The sequence below is a fragment of the Somniosus microcephalus genome, chromosome 15 (genome assembly GCF_052327205.1).
Source record: "Somniosus microcephalus isolate GS21.2 chromosome 15, FLI_Smic_1.0, whole genome shotgun sequence".
NCBI lineage: Eukaryota > Metazoa > Chordata > Chondrichthyes > Squaliformes > Somniosidae > Somniosus > Somniosus microcephalus.
In genome coordinates, this window is record NC_141001.1 from 100,983,715 (window position 1) to 101,002,879 (window position 19,165).

Here is a 19,165-nt window from a genome sequence, read left to right on the forward strand (position 1 = left end):
TGAGGATTGGGAGCAGTTTAGGAGTCGACAAAGGAGGACAAAGGGATTAATTAAGAAAGGGAAAATAGAATATGATAGTAAGCTATCAGGGAACATAAAAACTGACACTAAAAGCTTTTATAGATATGTGAAGAGAAAAAGATTAGTGAAGTCAAGCGTAGGTCCCTTGCAGTCAGAATCACGGGAATTTATAATGGGAAACAAGGAAATGGCAGACCAACTAAATACATACTTTGGTTCTGTCTTCACAAAGGAGGACACAAATAACCTCCCAGAGATGCCGGGGAACATAGGGTCTGATGAAAGAGAGGAACTGAAAGAAATCAGTATTTGTAGGAAAATGGTGTTAGGAAAATTGATGGGACTGAAGGCCGATAAATCCCCAGGGCCTAATGATCTACATCCCAGGGTACTTAAGGAAGTGGCCCTAGAGATAGTAGATGCATTACTGGTCATCTTCCAGAACTTGATAGACTCTGGAATGGTACCCAGGGATTGGAGGGTAGCTAATGTTACCCCACTATTCAAAAAAGGTGGTAGGGAAAAAGTGGGGAATTATAGAGCGGTAAGCCTGACATCGGTAGTGGGGGAAAATGCTAGAGTCTATTATAAAAGATGCAATAGCAGAGCACTTGGAGAGTAGTGACAGGATCGGACAAAGTCAACATGGATTTACAAAAGGTAAATCATGCTTGACTAATCTACTGGAATTTTTTGAGGATGTAACTGGTAAAATAGATAAGGGAGAACCAGTGGATGTGGTGTATTTGGACTTTCAGAAGGCTTTCGATAAGGTCCCACACGAGAGATTAGCGTGTAAAGTTAAGGCACATGGGATTGGGGGCAAGGTATTGTGAGGGAGCCGATGTCCTCGGGGTAATATTTTCTAGGGCGGTTCGGGAGGATTTAAACTAATTTGGCAGGGGGATGGGAACCTAGGTAGTGGAAAAGAGGGAAGTCATATGAAGTTAGAAATAGATGGTAGAAAGGTGAGAAGCAATAAGCAAAGGAGAGAAACACAAAGGGCCAAACTAATTCATAATGAGAGTGTGAAAAAAGCAAGCCTGAAGGCTTTGTATCTTAATGCTAGAAGCATTAGGAACAAGGTGGATGAATTAGTTGTGGAAATAGAGGTAAACAAGTATGATTTGATTGGGATTACAGAAACGTGGCTGCAGGGTGGGCAAGGCTGGGAACTTAACATCCAGGGATATACAATATTTAGGAAGGATCGGCAAAAAGGTAGGGGAGGTGGGGTAGCATTGCTGGTAAAGGAGGGGATTAATGCAATGGAAAGGAAGGATATTAACTCGGATGAAACGGAATCTGTATGGGTAGAAATGAGAAATAGCAAGGGGAGGAAAACGTTAGTGGGTGTGATATATAGGCCTCCAAATAGTAATATGGAGGTGAGGGAAGGCATAAAAAGGGAAATTAGAGAAGCGTGCGATAAGAGCACAGCTGTCATCATGGGTGACTTTAATTTACATATTGATTGGACTACCCAAATTAGTAAAAATTCTGAGGAGGAGGAATTCCTGGAATGTTTTCGGGACGGTTATCTGGACCAATATGTCGAGGAGCCGACTCGATCAGGCCATTTTAGACTGGGTATTGTGCAATGAGAAGGGACTTATCAGCAATCTTCTTGTACGAGGCCCCTTGGGTCAGAGCGATCATAATATGATCGAGCTCTCAGTCGAGATGGAGAGTGAGGAAATTGAATCAGAGACTAAGGTCCAGAACTTAAATAAAGGGAATTACGAGGGTATGAGACGGGAATTGGGTAAGATTGATTGGGTGGTGTTTCTGGGGGGATTGACAGTGGAGAGACAATGGCAAGCATTCAAAGATAGAATGGAAGAATTCCAGAACATGTTTATACCGGTTTGGCATAAAAATAAACCTAAAAAGGTGACTCAACCGTGGATAACGAGGGAAATTAGGGACAGCATAAAATCAAAAAAAAGGGCATATCAACTGGCAAAAAAAAGCACCAGACCGGAAGATTGGGGGCAGTACAAGATACAGCAAAAGAGGACAAAGGGATTAATCAGGAAGGGGAAAATAGAATACGAAAGTAAACTTGCAGCAAACATAAAGACAGACTGCAAAAGCTTTTATCGGTATATCAGGAGGAAAAGACTGGTAAAATCCCAAGTCGGTCCCTTGCAGTCCGATTCGGGAGAATATATAATGGAGAATAAGGAAATGGCAGACCAATTAAACTCATACTTTGGTTCTGTATTCACAAAGGAGGACACAAATAACCTCCCAGGAATATCGGCAAACATAGGGACTAATGAGAGGGAGGAGCTGACAGAAATGAGTATCTCTAGGGATATGGTGTTGGGTAAGTTGAGGGGACTGAAGGCCGACAAATCCCCGGGGCCTGATAAACTACATCCTAGGGTACTTAAGGAGGTGGCCCTGGAGATAGCAGATGCTCTAAGGATCATCTTCCGGAACTCCATTGACTCGGGAACAGTACCCGTGGATTGGAGGGTAGCTAATGTTACCCCAATATTTAAAAAGGGGGGTAGAGAGAAAGCAGGGAATTATAGACCAGTAAGCCTTACATCGGTTGTGGGCAAAATGCTAGAGTCCATTATTAAGGATAAAATAGCGGAGCACTTGACAAATGGGGAAAGGATCGGACAGAGTCAACATGGATTTACAAAGGGTAAATCGTGTTTGACTAATCTGCTGGAATTTTTTGAGGAAGTAACTGGTAAAATAGATGGGGGAGAGCCAGTGGATGTGGTGTACCTTGACTTCCAGAAAGCCTTCGATAAGGTTCCACACAAAAGATTATCATGCAAAATTAAGGCTCATGGGATTGGGGGCAAAGTATTAACGTGGATAGAGAACTGGCTGGCGGATAGAAAACAGAGAGTTGGAATAAACGGCTCGTTTTCGGAGTGGCAGGCAGTGACCAGCGGGGTGCCGCAAGGATCTGTCCTGGGACCCCAGCTGTTCACAATATATATAAATGATCTGGATCAGGGAATTGGATGCAATATTTCCAAATTCGCTGACGACACTAAACTAGGAGGAGGGGTGGGCTCTGATGAGGATGTCAGGAGGCTACAGTGCGATTTGGACAGGTTGGGGGAATGGGCGGATACGTGGCAGATGCACTATAATGTGGATAAATGCGAGGTTATCCACTTTGGGGGTAAAAACAGGAGGGTAGATTATTATCTAAATGGCAATAGATTGGGAGATGGGGAAGTGCAGAGGGACCTGGGTGTTCTTGTGCACCAGTCACTGAAGGAGAGCATGCAGGTGCAACAGGCGATCAAGAAGGCAAATGGTATGTTGGCCTTCATATCAAGGGGGTTCGAGTATAGGAATAGGGATACCTTACTACAGCTGTACAAGGTGCTGGTGAGACCGCATCTGGAGTATTGTGTACAGTTTTGGTCGCCCCATCTGCGGAAGGATGTTCTTGCCATGGAAAGAGTGCAACGGCGATTCACCAGGCTGATACCTGGAATGGCGGGAATGACCTACGAAGAGAGATTAAATAGTTTGGGCTTGTACTCACTGGAGTTTAGAAGATTGAGAGGGGATCTCATCGAAACATATAAAATTATGGCAGGCCTGGACAGGCTGAATTCAGAGAGAATGTTTCCAATGGCCGGGGAGCACAGAACCAGGGGCCACAGTCTAAAAATAGCGGGCAAATCATTTAAAACAGAGATGAGGAAGAATTTCTTCACTCAAAGAGTGGTGAGCCTGTGGAATTCCCTGCCACAGAGGGCTGTGAAGGCTAATTCAATAAATATTTTCAAGAGAGAATTGGATATATTTCTGAAGGCTAAGGGGATTAAGGGTTACGGAGAAAAGGCGGGGACGGGGTACTGAACTGGTAAGATCAGCTATGATCTCAGACGAAGATCAGCCATGATCTCATTGAATGGCGGAGCAGGCTCGAAGGGCCGAATGGCCTACTCCTGTTCCTATCTCTATGTTTCTATGTTTCTATTGACTTAGATAGAGAACTGGTTGGCGGACAGAAAGCAAAGAGTTGGAATAAACGGGTCGTTTTCCGAGTGGCAGGCAGTGACTAGTGGGGTACCGCAAGGATCGGTCCTAGGACCCCAGCTGTTCACAATATATATTAATGATCTGGACGAGGGAATTGGATGTAATATCTCCAAATTTGCAGATGACACAAAGCTGGGCGGGAGGGTAAGCTGCGAGGAGGATGTCGGGAAACTCCAGTACGATTTGGACAGGTTGGGTGATTGGGCAGAAACATGGCAAATGCACTATAATGTGGATAAATGTGAGGTTATACACTTTGGTGGCAAAAACAGGAAGGCAGATTATTATTTGAATGGCAATAGATTGGGAGAAGGGGAAGTGCAAAGAGACCTGGGTGTCCTTGTGCACCAGTCGCTGAAGGTAAGCATGCAGGTGCAGCAGGCGGTTAAGAAGGCAAATGGTATGTTGGCCTTCGTAGCAAGAGGGTTCGAGTACAGGAACAAGGATGTCTTGCTACAGTTGTACAGGGCCTTGGTGAGACCGCACCTTGAGTATTGTGTGCAGTTTTGGTCACCTTACCTGAGGAAGGACGTTCTTGCCATGGAGGGAGTGCAGCGAAGATTCACCAGGCTGATGCCTGGGATGGCAGGAATGACGTATGAGGAGAGATTGTGTCGATTGGGCTTATACTCACTGGAGTTTAGAAGATTGAGAGGGGATCTCATCGAAACCTATAAAATTCTGTCCGGTCTGGACAGACTAGATGCAGGAAGGATGTTTCTTATGGCCGGGCAGTCCAGAACCAGGGGTCATCATCTAAGGATAAGGGGTAAGCCATTTAGGACTGAAATGAGGAGGAATTTCTTCACCCAGAGAGTGGTGAACCTGTGGAATTCTCTGCCACAGAGGGCAGTGGAGGCTAGTTCATTAAATATATTCAAGAAAGAGTTAGATATATTTCTCAAGGCTAAAGGGATCAAGGGATATGGGGAAAAGGCAGGGACAGGGTACTGAATTTGGATGATCAGCCATGATCACATTGAATGGCGGAGCAGGCTCGAAGGGCCGAATGGCCTGCTCCTATCTTCTATGTTTCTATGCCTGCTGATCTGCAAAATTAACTCAATTGTTCAGTTAGATATAAACCAAGGTAACATTTGCACAAACATTCAGAACATTAACTCAACCATTGTATTAATGTCTTTCACCTTTATCTAAAATTTACAACCTGATATATGTGGTTGTAAACAGCAAGCACATTTTTTTCACACTTGAAAACAAAAGACATTTATTTCACTGTTGCACATAGTATGAAAGCCATCAGATCTTGTGTACACAACTTTTATCTGATGCAAGTTTTTCATAAATATCTGGAGGTCACTGAAAAATAAACGATTTTTAAGGCAAAACTGATCCGAATGGCAGCCCAGCTTCCCATGCCACTTGGAATGATCATTTATGCTCATTGGTGACCGCCTGAATGGCAGCACTCTTGCCCCTGAGTCAGAAGGGTGTGGGTTCAAGTCCCACTCCAGAGACTTGAGCCGATAATCTCGGCTGACGCTCCAGACCACTTCTCCTCCAGCCCCTCCCCAAATACTCAATTCCACGGAGTTTAGCCCCACTTCCTTTCTCTCACCATTGGTGGCAGAGCTGTTAGCTGCCTCGCTGCTATCCTCTGGAATTCTTTCCCCAAACTTCTCCATCTCTCCACGTTCCTGTTCTCTTACTTTTTAAAAAATCTTTGGAAAATCTCCTCTCTCTGAACATGTTTTTAGTCACCCCTCTAAGCCTCTCCCTTCTTGGTTCAATGATTGGTTTTTCCTTGGCTCTATCCTGAAGTGCCTTGGGACATTAAAAGTGCTATTTAAATGTGAGTTGTTGCAATTGCAATACAGAGATCTGAATTATGAATGGAAGGATATAATACAAAGACTGTCTATATAATTAATCTAGAGACCTGGGTTATAATGAACAGGAGAGATGGGCTAATTATCTTGTTCCTGATGTTCTTCGTTCTAATAAAGTGAGACGGTGGCACAGACCTCAGAATAAAGCAATCATTAGTTTAGCCTCATTCATTGGCCTCCTGCTGTGCTGCAAGATTCTTTCAGCCCACCATACCTGTGCTGGTTCTTTTGAAAGAGCTATTCAATTAGTCCCGCTCCCCTGTTCTTTCCCCATAGCCCTACAATTTTTTTCCTTTTCAAGTACAGTATATATCCAATTCCCTTTTTGAAAGTTACTATTGAATCTGCTTCCACCACCCTTTCACAGGCAGTGCATTCCAGATCACAACAACTCGCTGTGTAGAAGAAATTCTCCTCTCCTTCCTGGTTCTTTTGCCAATTATCTTCAATCTGTGTCCTCTGGTTACTGATGCTCCTGCTCCAGTTTCTCCTCATCTACTTTATCAAAACCCCTCATAATTCTGAACATTTCCTATTAAATCTCTCCACATAACTGAATTCCCTCATCCCTGGTACCATTCCAGTAAATCTCCTCTGCACCCTCTCCAAGGGGTTGACATCCTTCCTAAAGTGTGGCACCAGTGTTTAGCTTCTTCAGTAAGACCATACAGCGTGCACTGCACTGGATACTTCCTATTTTAAAGGGCATCGCTATATTAAACAAGGATCTGAATAATTCTGGAGCTCAAAACACGGCCATGACAGTATCAAAAAGTAAGGATGTATGTAAACCGGACTGAAGGGCAGTTGCAAAATTTCAAAATCTGATGATGCCACTGTGGCTGGATGAGTGGAGACCCCCAGCTGAGGCTCTTCTGAAGGCGGCCAGCAATGAACCATTTTTAAGTGGCCTAGGATGGCACTTGGAAAGCAGTGACAGGATCGGACAAAGTCAACATGGATTTACAAAAGGTAAATCATGCTTGACTAATCTACTGGAATTTTTTGAGGATGTAACTGGTAAAATAGATAAGGGAGAACCAGTGGATGTGGTGTATTTGGACTTTCGGAAGGCTTTCGATAAGGTCCCACATAAGAGATTAGCGTGCAAAATAAGGCACATGGGATTGGGGGCAAGGTATTGACTTGGATAGAGAACTGGTTGGCGGACAGAAAGCAAAGAGTTGGAATAAACGGGTCGTTTTCCAAGTGGCAGGCAGTGACTAGTGGGGTACCGCAAGGATCAGTCCTAGGACCCCAGCTGTTCACAATATATATTAATGATCTGGACGAGGGAATTGGATGTAATATCTCCAAATTTGCAGATGACACAAAGCTGGGTGGGAGGGTATGCTGTGAGGAGGATGTCGTGAAACTCCAGTACGATTTCAACAGGTTGGGTGATTGGGCAGAAACATGGCAGATGCACTATAATGTGGATAAATGTGAGGTTATCCACTTTGGTGGCAAAAACAGGAAGGCAGATTATTATTTGAATGGCAATAGATTGGGAGAAGTGGAAGTGCAAAGAGACTTGGGTGTTCTTGTGCACCAGTCGCTGAAGGTAAGCATGCAGGTGCAGCAGGCGTTTAAGAAGGCAAATGGTATGTTGGCCTTCGTAGCAAGAGGGTTCGAGTACAGGAACAAGGATGTCTTGCTGCAGTTGTACAGGGCCTTGGTGAGACCGCACCTTGAGTATTGTGTGCAGTTTTGGTCGCCTTAGCTGAGGAAGGATGTTCTTGCCATGGAAGGAGTGCAGCGAAGATTCACCAGACTGATACCTGGGATGGCAGGAATAACGTATGCGGAGAGATTGTGTCGATTGGGCTTATACTCACTGGAGTTTAGAAGATTGAGAGGGGATCTCATCGAAACCTATAAAATTCTGTCAGGCCTGGACAGACTAGATGCAGGAAGGCTGTTTCTGATGGCCGGTGAGTCCAGAACCAGGGGTCACAGTCTAAGGATGAGGGGTAAGCCATTTAGGACTGAAATGAGGAGGAATTTCTTCACCTAGAGAGTGGTGAACCTGTGGAATTCTCTGCCACAGAGGACAGTGGAGGCCAGTTCATTAAATATATTCAAGAAAGAGTTGGATATATTTCTTAAGGCTAAAGGGATCAAGGGATATGGAGAGAGAAGGCAGGGACAGGGTACTGAATTTGGTGATCAGCCATGATCTCATTGAATGGCGGAGCAGGCTCGAATGGCCTACTCCTGCTCCTATCTTTGTTTCTATGCATGGGCAACTGTTTTATTCCAGCAATGGCTGGACTCTCAGTATGGTTTCTTTGCACTTGATGAAAATCCTCACGTGATATTTGCGAAAGGTACAACTGCAAATTCAAAGCGAGCACATTTATTTCTTGCTTGGCTCCATTGCTCTGAATTCTGGCCTGCTGCATAAATGAGCAGAAGGAGCTCTGCGATATAAAGTGGAGCGCGCACTTTCTGTTTACCAGAGATGTGAGAGACATTTCCATGGTGTGTTAGACAATTCCAGAACAAATAGAAGTTCCTTTATTGAGATATGTTGTACCATTGGTCTGTTGAACATTTGTATTCCCTTCCAATCCATAGGCATTTATGAATAAGACATGGAAAAAATAAATGAGACGTGTGTCGTAAATTAAATTGAAATTTCAGATTGTTGTTAATTTTCACAGAAGCTGAGATTGGATTTAATATTTCGTGAGTCTACATCTCATCTACAGAATAGAATAGATGTAATGATGGCTTCATGCTGGGGGAACCTGTTTCAGTTGAACCTTAAATTGGCTTTTACATTGTGCATAAAAAAAATCATTTCAAATTAAGCATATTAAAAATGAAAGCAGTATAAATTGGACGGACTGGTACTGTGACAAACTGAAGGGAAAATGATGCTAACTGCAAGTAGGCGCTCCTTAACTAAACAAAAACCGCAGAGCACAATCTCATTATGGAAGCAGTGACTCATTTTGTAATGTGGTAACATAATCAGCATCAGCTATGGAGAAGCCTTCTGAGGCAGTGTGCTTCGGAAAAACATCATTAGTACTGGGGCTTCTGAGCCAGCTATTCCTGGATCCTTATCAAGGTATTCCAGACATCCCCCTTTCTTCTTTACTGATACTGCACCGAGATCAGCAATGGTGACAGAACTAATCTGCCCAGCCTGGCAGTCAATGGTATCTTATCACCGCTGTGAGATATCGATTCTTGCCTCGCTGAAATAGAGCAGCAGCTGGTGTCAGACAGTGAAAATAAACGCTCCCTGCAGGTTCCTGGGGTTTTACAAGTAATTCAATAAAGCCCACTGTACAAATGTCAAGATTATAAGAAATAGGAGCAGGATTAGCCCATTCGAGCCATTCAGTAAGATCATGGCTGACCTTCTACCTCAACGCCACCTTCCTACATTATCTCCATATCCCTTGATTTCCCTTAGTATCCAAAAATCTATCCCTCTGTCTTGAATATACTCAACAACTGAGCATCCACAGCCCTCTGGGGTAGAGAATTCCAAAGATTCACAACCCTTTGAGTGAAGGAAATTCTCCTCATCTCAGTCCTAAATGGCCGACCCCTTATTCTGAGACTCTGGCTCCTGGTTCTAGACTCCCCAGCCAGGGGAAACATCCTCCCAGCATCAACCCTGTCAAGCCCCTTAAGAATTTTATACGTTCCAATGAGATCACCTCTCATTCTTCTAAACTCTAGGGAATATAGGCCCATTCTACTCAATCTCCCCTCATGGGACAATCCCCCCCCCCCCCCCCCCCCCAATCCCAAGAATCGGTCTAGTTGTATCATTTGATGATAACTGTGATCAGAAACTACAATCAAGATGTTTGACCTGTGTGAATATTTTTGATGTAACCCTCTTAAATTTTTTCTGTACTAAATTCATTTAAATTGGGAAGAGTATGGAATGGAATGCTTGTAGTTTATTGGAACATGTGTTCTATATTTTTGTGGATAAAATAAAAAGGGCCAATAAACCATTATTGTCCCAATCTGAAAGCAGTGCTATAGGGCAGTCTATGTAATTATATTTTTTAAAATGACTTGTCCTTATAGCCAAGGTTATTTATAGTCAACAGCATTACTGATTGGGACTGACATTAACAAAGAACATTTGGATTTCATTTGAACTTCTCCAATCAATATAGTTGTTTAGTGGCTCAATGTACAGCAACAGTGTATATTTAGGAAAAAAAATCAAAGCAGGATTGAGCACCTTGGGACTTTTTTTAGATATAAATTTTTTATGTATGTATCTGAACAGCATCGTTCACTGATCATATTTTCATGGAGTGGAATCAGAGGCAGGTTGTAAAATAAAATAGCCATCAGTTTATTTCTGAAAGTACTAATCTATAGCCCTCTTGAACAAATGATGTAATTTGTCCTCCACCGTTTAATAATGGCAACTGGGAGCATTCCAATAAAGGACTATAATGGGAAACAGACTCGAGCTGCCATGCAAGAGTAAAACACCGAGTCCGAGGATAATAGCAAGCTGATAATAGATTATGGTACAATATCAGTCTGACAGATTGACACTTTGTGGCATTCAAGGATTAGACGATGGAAAAATAGAGAACAAGAGTGTGGGAAAAGATATTCGTAACGCCGGCTTTTAAATTGTGGCAGTATGTAAAAAAAAATTTAAAACTCAGTTTCTTGAAGAAATTGCTTGGGGAACTGAACTACAGGAGGTTTGGGCTGAGATTCGCTGTTAATATTCTGAAATGTTTTTGAAGTAACATCTGTTACAAGCTAATTCAAATAAATTCTATTTGTAGATAAGAGGCCTAAACATTTATTGAAATGCTGTTTTGCATGACATAAAGACATTACCGGATTTTAATCCCAGTAGCAGTTACATTTTATTTGGAGAGCACAGGCAGTGGTCAAATTGCAATTGGTAGGTCACAGTAAGCAGAAACAATATATTTTTGTAACTAATGGATCTCCCATGACAGTGCTCCTTGTCAGAAAATACCATGCTTTGAGGACAGAACATTGTACCATATATTTTTTGAGGATGTAACTGGTAGACTAGATAAGGGAGAACCAGTGGATGTGGTGTGCTTGGATTTTCAGAAGGCCTTTGATAAAGTCCCACATAAGAGGTTAGTGTGCAAAATTAAAGCACATGGGATTGGGGGGTATCTTCAGCCAGAAGTGCCGAGTGGATGATCCATCTCGGCCTCCTCCTGAGGTCCCCAGCATCACAGATGCCAGTCTTCAGCCCATTCAATTCACTCCACGTGATGTCAAGAAACGGCTGAAGACACTGGATACTGCAAAGGCTATGGGCCCTGACAACATTCCGGCAATAGTACTGAAGACTTGTGCTCCAGAACTAGCTGCGCCCCTAGACAAGCTGTTCCAGTACAGCTACAACACTGGCATCTACCCGGCAATGTGGAAAATTTGCCCAAGTATGTCCTGTCTACAAAAAGCAGGACAAATCTGACCCAGCCAATTACCGTCCCATCAGTCTACTCTCAATCATCAGCAAAGTGATGGAAGGTGTCGTCGACAGTGCTATCAAGCGGCACTTACTCAGCAATAACCTGCTAACTGACGCCCAGTTTGGGTTCCGCCAGGGCCACTCAGCTCCTGACCTCATTACAGCCTTGGTCCAAACATGGACAAAAGAGCTGAACTCAAGAGGTGAGGTGAGAGTGACTGCCCTTGACATCAAGGCAGCATTTGATCGAGTGTGGCATCAAGGAGCCCTAGCAAAACTGAAGTCAATGGGAATCAAGGGGAAAACTCTCCATTGGTTGGAATCATATCTAGCACCAAGGAAGTTGGCTGTGGTTGCTGGAGGTCATTCATCTCAATCACATGACATCACTGCAGGAGTTCCTCAGGGCAGTGTCCTAGGCCCAACTATCTTCAGCTGTTTCATCAATGACCTTCCCTCCATCATAAGGTCAGAAGTGGGGATGTTCGCTGATGATTGCACACTGTTCAGCACCATTCGAGACTGTTCAGCACCATTCGAGACTCGTCAGATACTGATGCAGTCCGTGTCCATATGCAGTAAGACCTGGACAACATTCAGACTTGGGCTGACAAATGGCAAGTAACATTCGCACCACACGAGTGCTAGGCAATGACCATCTCCAACAAGCGAGACTCTAACCATCTCCCCTTGACATTCAATGGCATTACCATCGCTGAATCCCCCACTATCAACATCCTGGGGGTTACCATTGATCAGAAACTGAACTGGACCAACCATATAAATACTGTGGCTACAAGAGCAGGCCAGAGGCTGGGAATTCTGCGGCGAGTGTCTCACCACCTGACTCCCCAAAGCCTTTCCACCATCTACAAGGCACAAGTCAGGAGTGTGATGGAATACTCTCCACTTGCCTGGATGAGTGCAGCTCCAACAACACTCAAGAAGCTCGACACCATTCAGGATAAAGCAGCCCGCTTGATTGGCACTCCATCCACCACCTTCAACATTCACTCCCTCCACCACCGGCGCACTGTGGCTGCAGTGTGTACCATCTACAAGATGCACTGCAGCAACTCGCCAAAGCTCCTTCAACAGCACCTTCCAAACCCGCGACCTCTACCACTTAGAAGGACAAGGGCAGCAGACGCATGGGAACATCACCTACAAGTTCCCCTCCAAGCCACACACCATCCTAACTTGGACCTGTATCGCCGTTCCTTCACTGTCGCTGGGCCAAAATCTTGGAACTCCCTTCCTAACAACAGCATTGTGGGTGTACCTACACCATATGGACTGCAGCGGTTCAAGAAGGCGGCTCACCATCTTCTCGAGGGCAATTAGGGATGGGCACTAAATGCAGGCCTAGCCAGCGATGCCCACATCCCATCAATGAATTAAAAATACTGGCATGGATTCAAAATTGGTTAACCGACAGGAAATAGAGAGTAGGAATAAATGGGTCTTTTTCGGGGTGGCAGGCGGTGATTAGTGGGGTACCGCAGGGAAAATTGTTTGGGCCCCAGCTATTCACAATATATATCAATGATTTGGATGAGTGAACCAAATGTAATATTTCCAAGTTTGCTGATGACACAAAACTTGGTGGGACTGTGAGTTGTGAGGAGGATGCAAAGAGGCTTCAAGGTGATTTTAGACAAGTTGAGTGAGTGGGCAAATACATGGCAGATGCAGTATAACATGGATAAATGTGAAGTTATCCACTTTGGTAGGAAAAACAGAAAGGCAGAGTATTATTTAAATAGTGATAGATTGGGAAATGTTGATGTAGAGAGAGTTCTGGGTGTCCTTGTACACCAGTCACTGAAAGCAAACCTGCAGGTGCAGCAAGCAGTTAGGAAGGCAAATGGTATGTTGGCCTTCATTGCAAGAGGATTTGAGTACAGGAGCAAGGATGTCTTAGTACAGTTATACAGGGCCTTGGTGAGACCACACCTGGAGTACTGTGTGCAGTTTTGGTCTCCTTACCCAAGAAAGGATATACTTGCCATAGAGGGAGTGCAGCGAAAATTCACCAGACTGATTCCTGGGATGGCAGGACTGTCGTATGAGGAGAGATTGGATCAACTAGGCCTGTATTCACTAGAGTTTAGAAGAATGAGAGGGGATCTCATTGAAACATATAAAATTCTGACAGGGCTAGACAGACTGGATGCAGGGAGGATGTTTCCCCTGGCTCGGGGGGTCTAGAATGAGGGATCACAGTCTCAGGATACGGGGTAGGACATTTAGGATTGAGATGAGGAGAAATGTCTTCACTCAGAGGGTGGTGAACCTGTGGAATTCTCTACCATAGAAGGCTGTGGAGGCCAAGTCACTGAATATATTTAAGAAGGAGATAGATTTCTAGACAGAAAAGGCATCAAGGGGTATAGGGAGAGAGCGGGAATATGGTATTGAGATAGAGGATCAGCCATGATCATATTGAATGGTGGAGCAGGCTCGAAGGGCCTCCTGGTCCTATTTTTTTCTAGGTTTCTATTATTCTGCTGATAAAATGGAACTGCAGGTAATAATCTGGCCCATTCTTCAAACCACAAGGCCGGATTATTGTAAATTGACGCAGTGATTGGTAGCTGCTCACAAATCATTGGCTCCTCCTGAATGGTTAGAAAAAGCATCGAATATAAATGACTTTTTTATTACAAATAAATCTTGATTTGTACCTATAACGAGATGTGACATTCTAGTAAACACAAGACGCATGCAAATATATATCTCTCTCTCTCTATATAATAGCTGCATTTGGGTCAACCCGTCAATAAGCTTTGAAGTACCACACACCAAAAAAATCAAGTTTAAAAGGGCCACATCATTATTTTTTGTTTAAACAGAATGTCCAGCACTGAAACAGGCCATTCGGCCCATCTGGTCCCTGCCGGTGTTTATGCTCCACACGAGCCTCCTCCCACCCCTCTTCGTCTAACCATATCAGCATATCCTCCTATTCCTTCTCCCTCGCGTGTTTACTGAGCTTCCTCTTAAATGCATCTGTGCTGTTCGCCTCAACTGCTCCTTGTGGTAGCAAGTTCCGCCTTCTAACCATACTCTGGGTAAAGTGTTTTTTCCTGAATTGGATTTATTAGTGAAAACGAAACATTCGGCAGAATTTTTTTTTTTTAATTGTTAATGACTGCCATGCAAGATTAACATCTTTCTCACAAGAGTACAAAGAGCACCCTTTTGTTAAACCACCTCCTACAGCTACTGTTTTCTTTAAAGAAAATCCACTGCCCCTTTTTATAGAACGTTACAGGCAATTCCACTCAGCAAGTCTGTGTTTAGTGTTTTTCTCCATGAGCCACATAATCCTACTCTTCCACTTGCTTCCCAAACTGTTTAATTTTTTTTCAAGCACCTGACTAATTCACATTTTTTAGCAATGGTTTGTAGCAGAGAATTGTGCATTCTAACCATTCTCTGAATAAGACTTTTTTTTTAATTCTTAATGTCCGGAAAGTTTGTGGGATTTTTTTCCTGATCATGTGCTGTAACGTCAGTAAACAATTGGTAGAAGTAACATAAGCGGCCATTTGCGCTGTTTCTTCTGTTGTATTTGACACTTCAGATGAGCTTCCGACCATATAGCCACTCTATCACTAAGACTGCCTATTTCCATCTCTGTAACATTGCCCAACTCCTCCCCTGCCCCAGCTCATCTGCTGAAACCCTCACCCAGGCCTCTGTTACCTCTAGACTTGACTATTCCAACACATTCCTGGCCAACCTCCCATCTTCCGCCCTCCATAAACTTCAGCTCATCCGAAACTCTGCTGCTCGAGTCCTAACTGCCACCAAGTCCCGTTCACCCATCACCCCTGTGCTCACTGACCTACATTGGTTCCTGGTCCGGAATCGCCTCCATTTTAAAATTCTCATCCTTTGTTTTCCCTCCATGGCCTCCCCCCTCCCTATCTCTGTAGCCTCCTCCAGCCCTACAAGTCTTGGAGATCTCTCCGCTCCTCCAATTCTGGCCTCTTGCGTATCCCCGATTTTTAATCGCTCCACCATTGGCAGCCATGCCTTCAGCTGCCTGGGCCCTAAGCTCTGGAATTCCCTCCCTAAACCTCTTTCATCTCTCTCATTCTCTGTGCTCCTTACAACCTATCTCTTTGACCAAGCTGTCCTAATATCTCCTTTATGTGGCTTGGTGTCAAACTTTGTTTGATAATGGCTCCTGTGAAGCTCCTTGGGATGTTTTATTATGTTAAAGGCGCTATATAAATGCAAGTTGTCGCTGTTGTTTCAGCCGACAGTTACGGCGGAAAATCCCGTGGAACTTCTACACCAATTTCTGCTAGTGAGTATCTTAACTTTTAGAACTCCTGAAATTGGTGGATAATCTCTTGAGCATTTCTACATCGGTGTGAATGATATTGAAGAATAACTTGTGCTAATGCTTTGTGGTTATTTGTGAATTCCAGTTTGTTTTGTAGATTTTGGCTTCATTTGTTTTCTGAGGAGATGCCGCAGTTGGGTGGTGGAGCCAGGTGCGCTGCCTGCCAGAAGACTGTCTACCATGCTGAGGAGATCCAGTGCAACGGCAGAAGTTTCCACAAAACCTGCTTTCTTTGCAGTAAGCACATTTCGTTTATCAGGTCCCCACTGTCTTGTTTTGCACACTTTGTACAAAAATAATAAATTGCAGGACAACGGAATATTACAGTTTAAACTCTTTTAATGAAGCATCAGGTCTGTAAGCTTTCTCAATCAATACAGCACCGTGTGGACAAGATGGAGTCAGGACCCCCTGGGTCTTCTAAACAATAGCAGCCCTTACAGATGCCTACAGGCCAATGACCACTCAGCATGTGATCACGTGAATATAATAGGTATTCCTTACAGATGCCTGCGGGCCAATGATAAATCAATATGCAAATGTTACATCCCCTTTTAAAAGAAAAATGTTATGCATTACTTTTGAACCTTCTACATAATGTTCTCAGTAGCATCAACATATAAGTAAACTCGGCATTTAACTAGCACTGAAAACATCTCAACGTTTCAATAACGATGTACATTTTTTTTAGGGCAGCGATCCACCTACACCCTTTGGCAGTTCACAAGTCAAGGAACTCTAGGCTTGACCTCTCGTCGGAATGACGGTGTTGTTCCTTGGTGTTCAGGAGGTGCCTGCAATTGTGGCGGTACACCTGTCCTTCTGGGGTGCGGATATGATACGATCGCTCAGTGTCAGCTGGCTGGATGACGACTGCTGGCTTCCAGTAGTCATGCTCCTGGATTCTGATGGATTCTCCATTGTGCAGCGGCGACAGTAGTCTAGCTGACCTGTCATAGTACAGGTAGACTACCCTTTATCCGGACTTCCGAAAACCGAAACCCTCTAAAAACCGAAGGTTTTTTCGTTCAGCGTAAGTCGTGCGTACGACTTAAGCTGAATGAAAAAACCTTCGGTTTTTAGAGGGTTCCGGTTGCGGAAGTTCGGATAAAGGGTAAGTCGTGCGCACGACCCCCCCGCCAGCCCCGACAACCGCCGACCCCCCCGCGGACCCCGACAACCGCGGACCCCGCCAGCCCCGACAACCGCCGACCCCCCCCCCCGCGGACCCCGCCAGCCCCGACAACCGCCGACCCCCGCCAGCCGCCGACCCCCCCGCGGACCCCGCCAGCCCCGACAACCGCCGACCCCGCCAGCCCCGACAACCGCCGACCCCCGCGGACCCCGCCAGCCCCGACAACCGCCGACCCCGCCAGCCGCCGACCCCCCCCCCCCGCGGACCCCGCCAGCCCCGACAACCGCCGACCCCCCCCCCCCCCGCGGACCCCGCCGGCCCCGACTGACTTACGCTGAGCGTCAGCGTAAGTCGTGCGCACGACCCCCCCCGCGGACCCCCGCCGACCCACCTTCCGAAATCCAAAATTCTCCTTTATCCGAAACTCGGCTGGTCCCGAGGTTTTCGGATAAAGGATAGTCTACCTGTATCTCTTTTTTGGTGTTGCTGTCTCTGTGTACATGTTTTGCATGCACTTGCTTGCAGCTGACGACCTGCGAGGGCCTGTCTGGGATACGGTGAGGTATCATGGGCTCTTTGACATTTGATGGGCAGCGTTCTAGACAAATGGAACATTTTCCGACAATGTCCTCAATGTGTTTGCACATTCCGGGCCAAAACATAATGTCACATGCTCTTTGTTTGCATTTTTCCATGCCCATATGTCCAGCATGAATTTTTGTCAACATCTCTGAGACTGGTAGGAATGATGATTTTCTCCCCTTTGACGATGATTCCGTTGATTTGTGACAGTTCGTCTCTGTGGTTCCAGAATTCAGATATGCTCTGAGGGCATTTCCTCCTTTCCTCAGGCCATCCTTCATGTATGACACTGCTCAGCAGTGTGAGTTGTGCATCTTTCTCTGTTCCTGCTTGGATCTCCTTCAGTTTGAGTCACTCACAGGTAAGCTGTTGTACACCGTGTGCACCTGCACATCCGTGCCTTCACTGAGGCTGCTGTCCTGGTAGCTAAGAGACATTCTGGAGAGCGTGTCTGCGACAGGAATGTCTTTGCCTGGACGGTGAATGATTGTGAAGTCATACTTCTGTAGCTGAAGGATCATTCTCTGTAGCCTTGGTGGGGCTGCGGCTAGTGGTTTCCTCATGATTGACTCGAGGGGCTTGTGGTCGGATTCCACAATGACTTGTCGGCCATAGACGTACTGGTGGAAACGCTTACATCCAAACAGAATTGCATATAGCTCTCTCGATTTGAGCATAGTTGATTTCACTGTGAGAGATCTGGAAGCGTAGCCGATGGGCTTTCCTTCTTGCAGTAATACTGCACCTAGTCCGTACTTTGACACGTCCACTTGTAGTCTGAGCTCTTTGTTGGGGTCGAAGTAGGCAAGAACTGGTCCTGGTTCTCTGGTGATTAAGTCTTTCATTTTCTGAAATGCTATGTCATGTTGTTTGTCCCACAGGAACTCATTGGATTGTTTGAGCAACTGACGCATGGGTGCGTTGATTTCGGAGAGGCTCGGGGCAAACTTGGCTAAGTAGTTAACCATGCCTAGTACTGTCTCTAGCTCTGCGCGGTTCTTCGGCGGCTCCATCTTCTTGATGGCGGAGATTTTCTCTGGATCCAGCTTAATGCCATCAGTTGAGAGGCGATGCCCGAAATAACTGATCTCGGTGGATCCGATTTATGCTTTTCTTGGGGTTGAGCCGGATACCTTTCTCCCGTGATCTTTGTAGCATCGCACGGAGGTTCCTGTCATGTTCCTCTATTCCTGCCATAGATGAGGATGTCGTCTACGATTGCGACTACTCCATCGAGGCCTTCATAGGTTTCGTCACCAGACAGCCAAAAATAGAAATTCTTTACCGACGAGCAGCATTTAAAATTTATTTTGTATTTTTACCACCACTTTGAGTGCATGACTGCCAGTTAACACTCAAATTAAAGGATACCCTTGTGTTGCTTGGGCTGGCTGGATTGTAACAATCTGAAAGCTAAATCATATTTTTCGCCAGCGTAAGCGCTATCCGATTTTTATGGAGGATACAAATAATTTTGGATCAATAAGTTTGTTTTCTTCCTGCCTATAACTCCCGTCTTCAGATGAGATGTTAAACCGAGGCCCCGCCTGCTCTCTCAGGTGGACTATTTTGAAGAGGAGCAGGGGAGTTATCCCCGGCGTCCTGGGCAATGTTTACCCCACAACCAACATAACAAAACCAGATTATCTGGTCATTATCACATTGCTGTTTGTGGGACCTTGCTGTGCGCAAATTGACTGCCGGGTTTCCCACATTACAAC

General features: G+C 45.0%; 1 protein-coding gene across 7 annotated transcripts in view; it reads left to right on the top strand.

Annotated features, from left to right (window-relative positions):
* The window catches only part of csrp3 (cysteine and glycine-rich protein 3 (cardiac LIM protein)), a 56,806-nt gene that overhangs the window by 8,327 nt on the left and 29,314 nt on the right, over positions 1 to 19,165 (top strand). The window contains exons 2-3 of one of the 7 annotated variants that reach the window (XM_086008179.1): positions 15,638 to 15,688; positions 15,850 to 15,964. In XM_086008179.1, the coding sequence (XP_085864305.1) occupies positions 15,853 to 15,964 (112 nt within the window). In that variant the 5' untranslated portion in view covers positions 15,638 to 15,688; positions 15,850 to 15,852. Of the gene's footprint in view, positions 1 to 15,637; positions 15,689 to 15,812; positions 15,965 to 19,165 lie in introns of all 7 variants that reach the window. The other 6 variants (XM_086008177.1, XM_086008180.1, XM_086008181.1 and 3 more) reach the window with 6 other exon arrangements.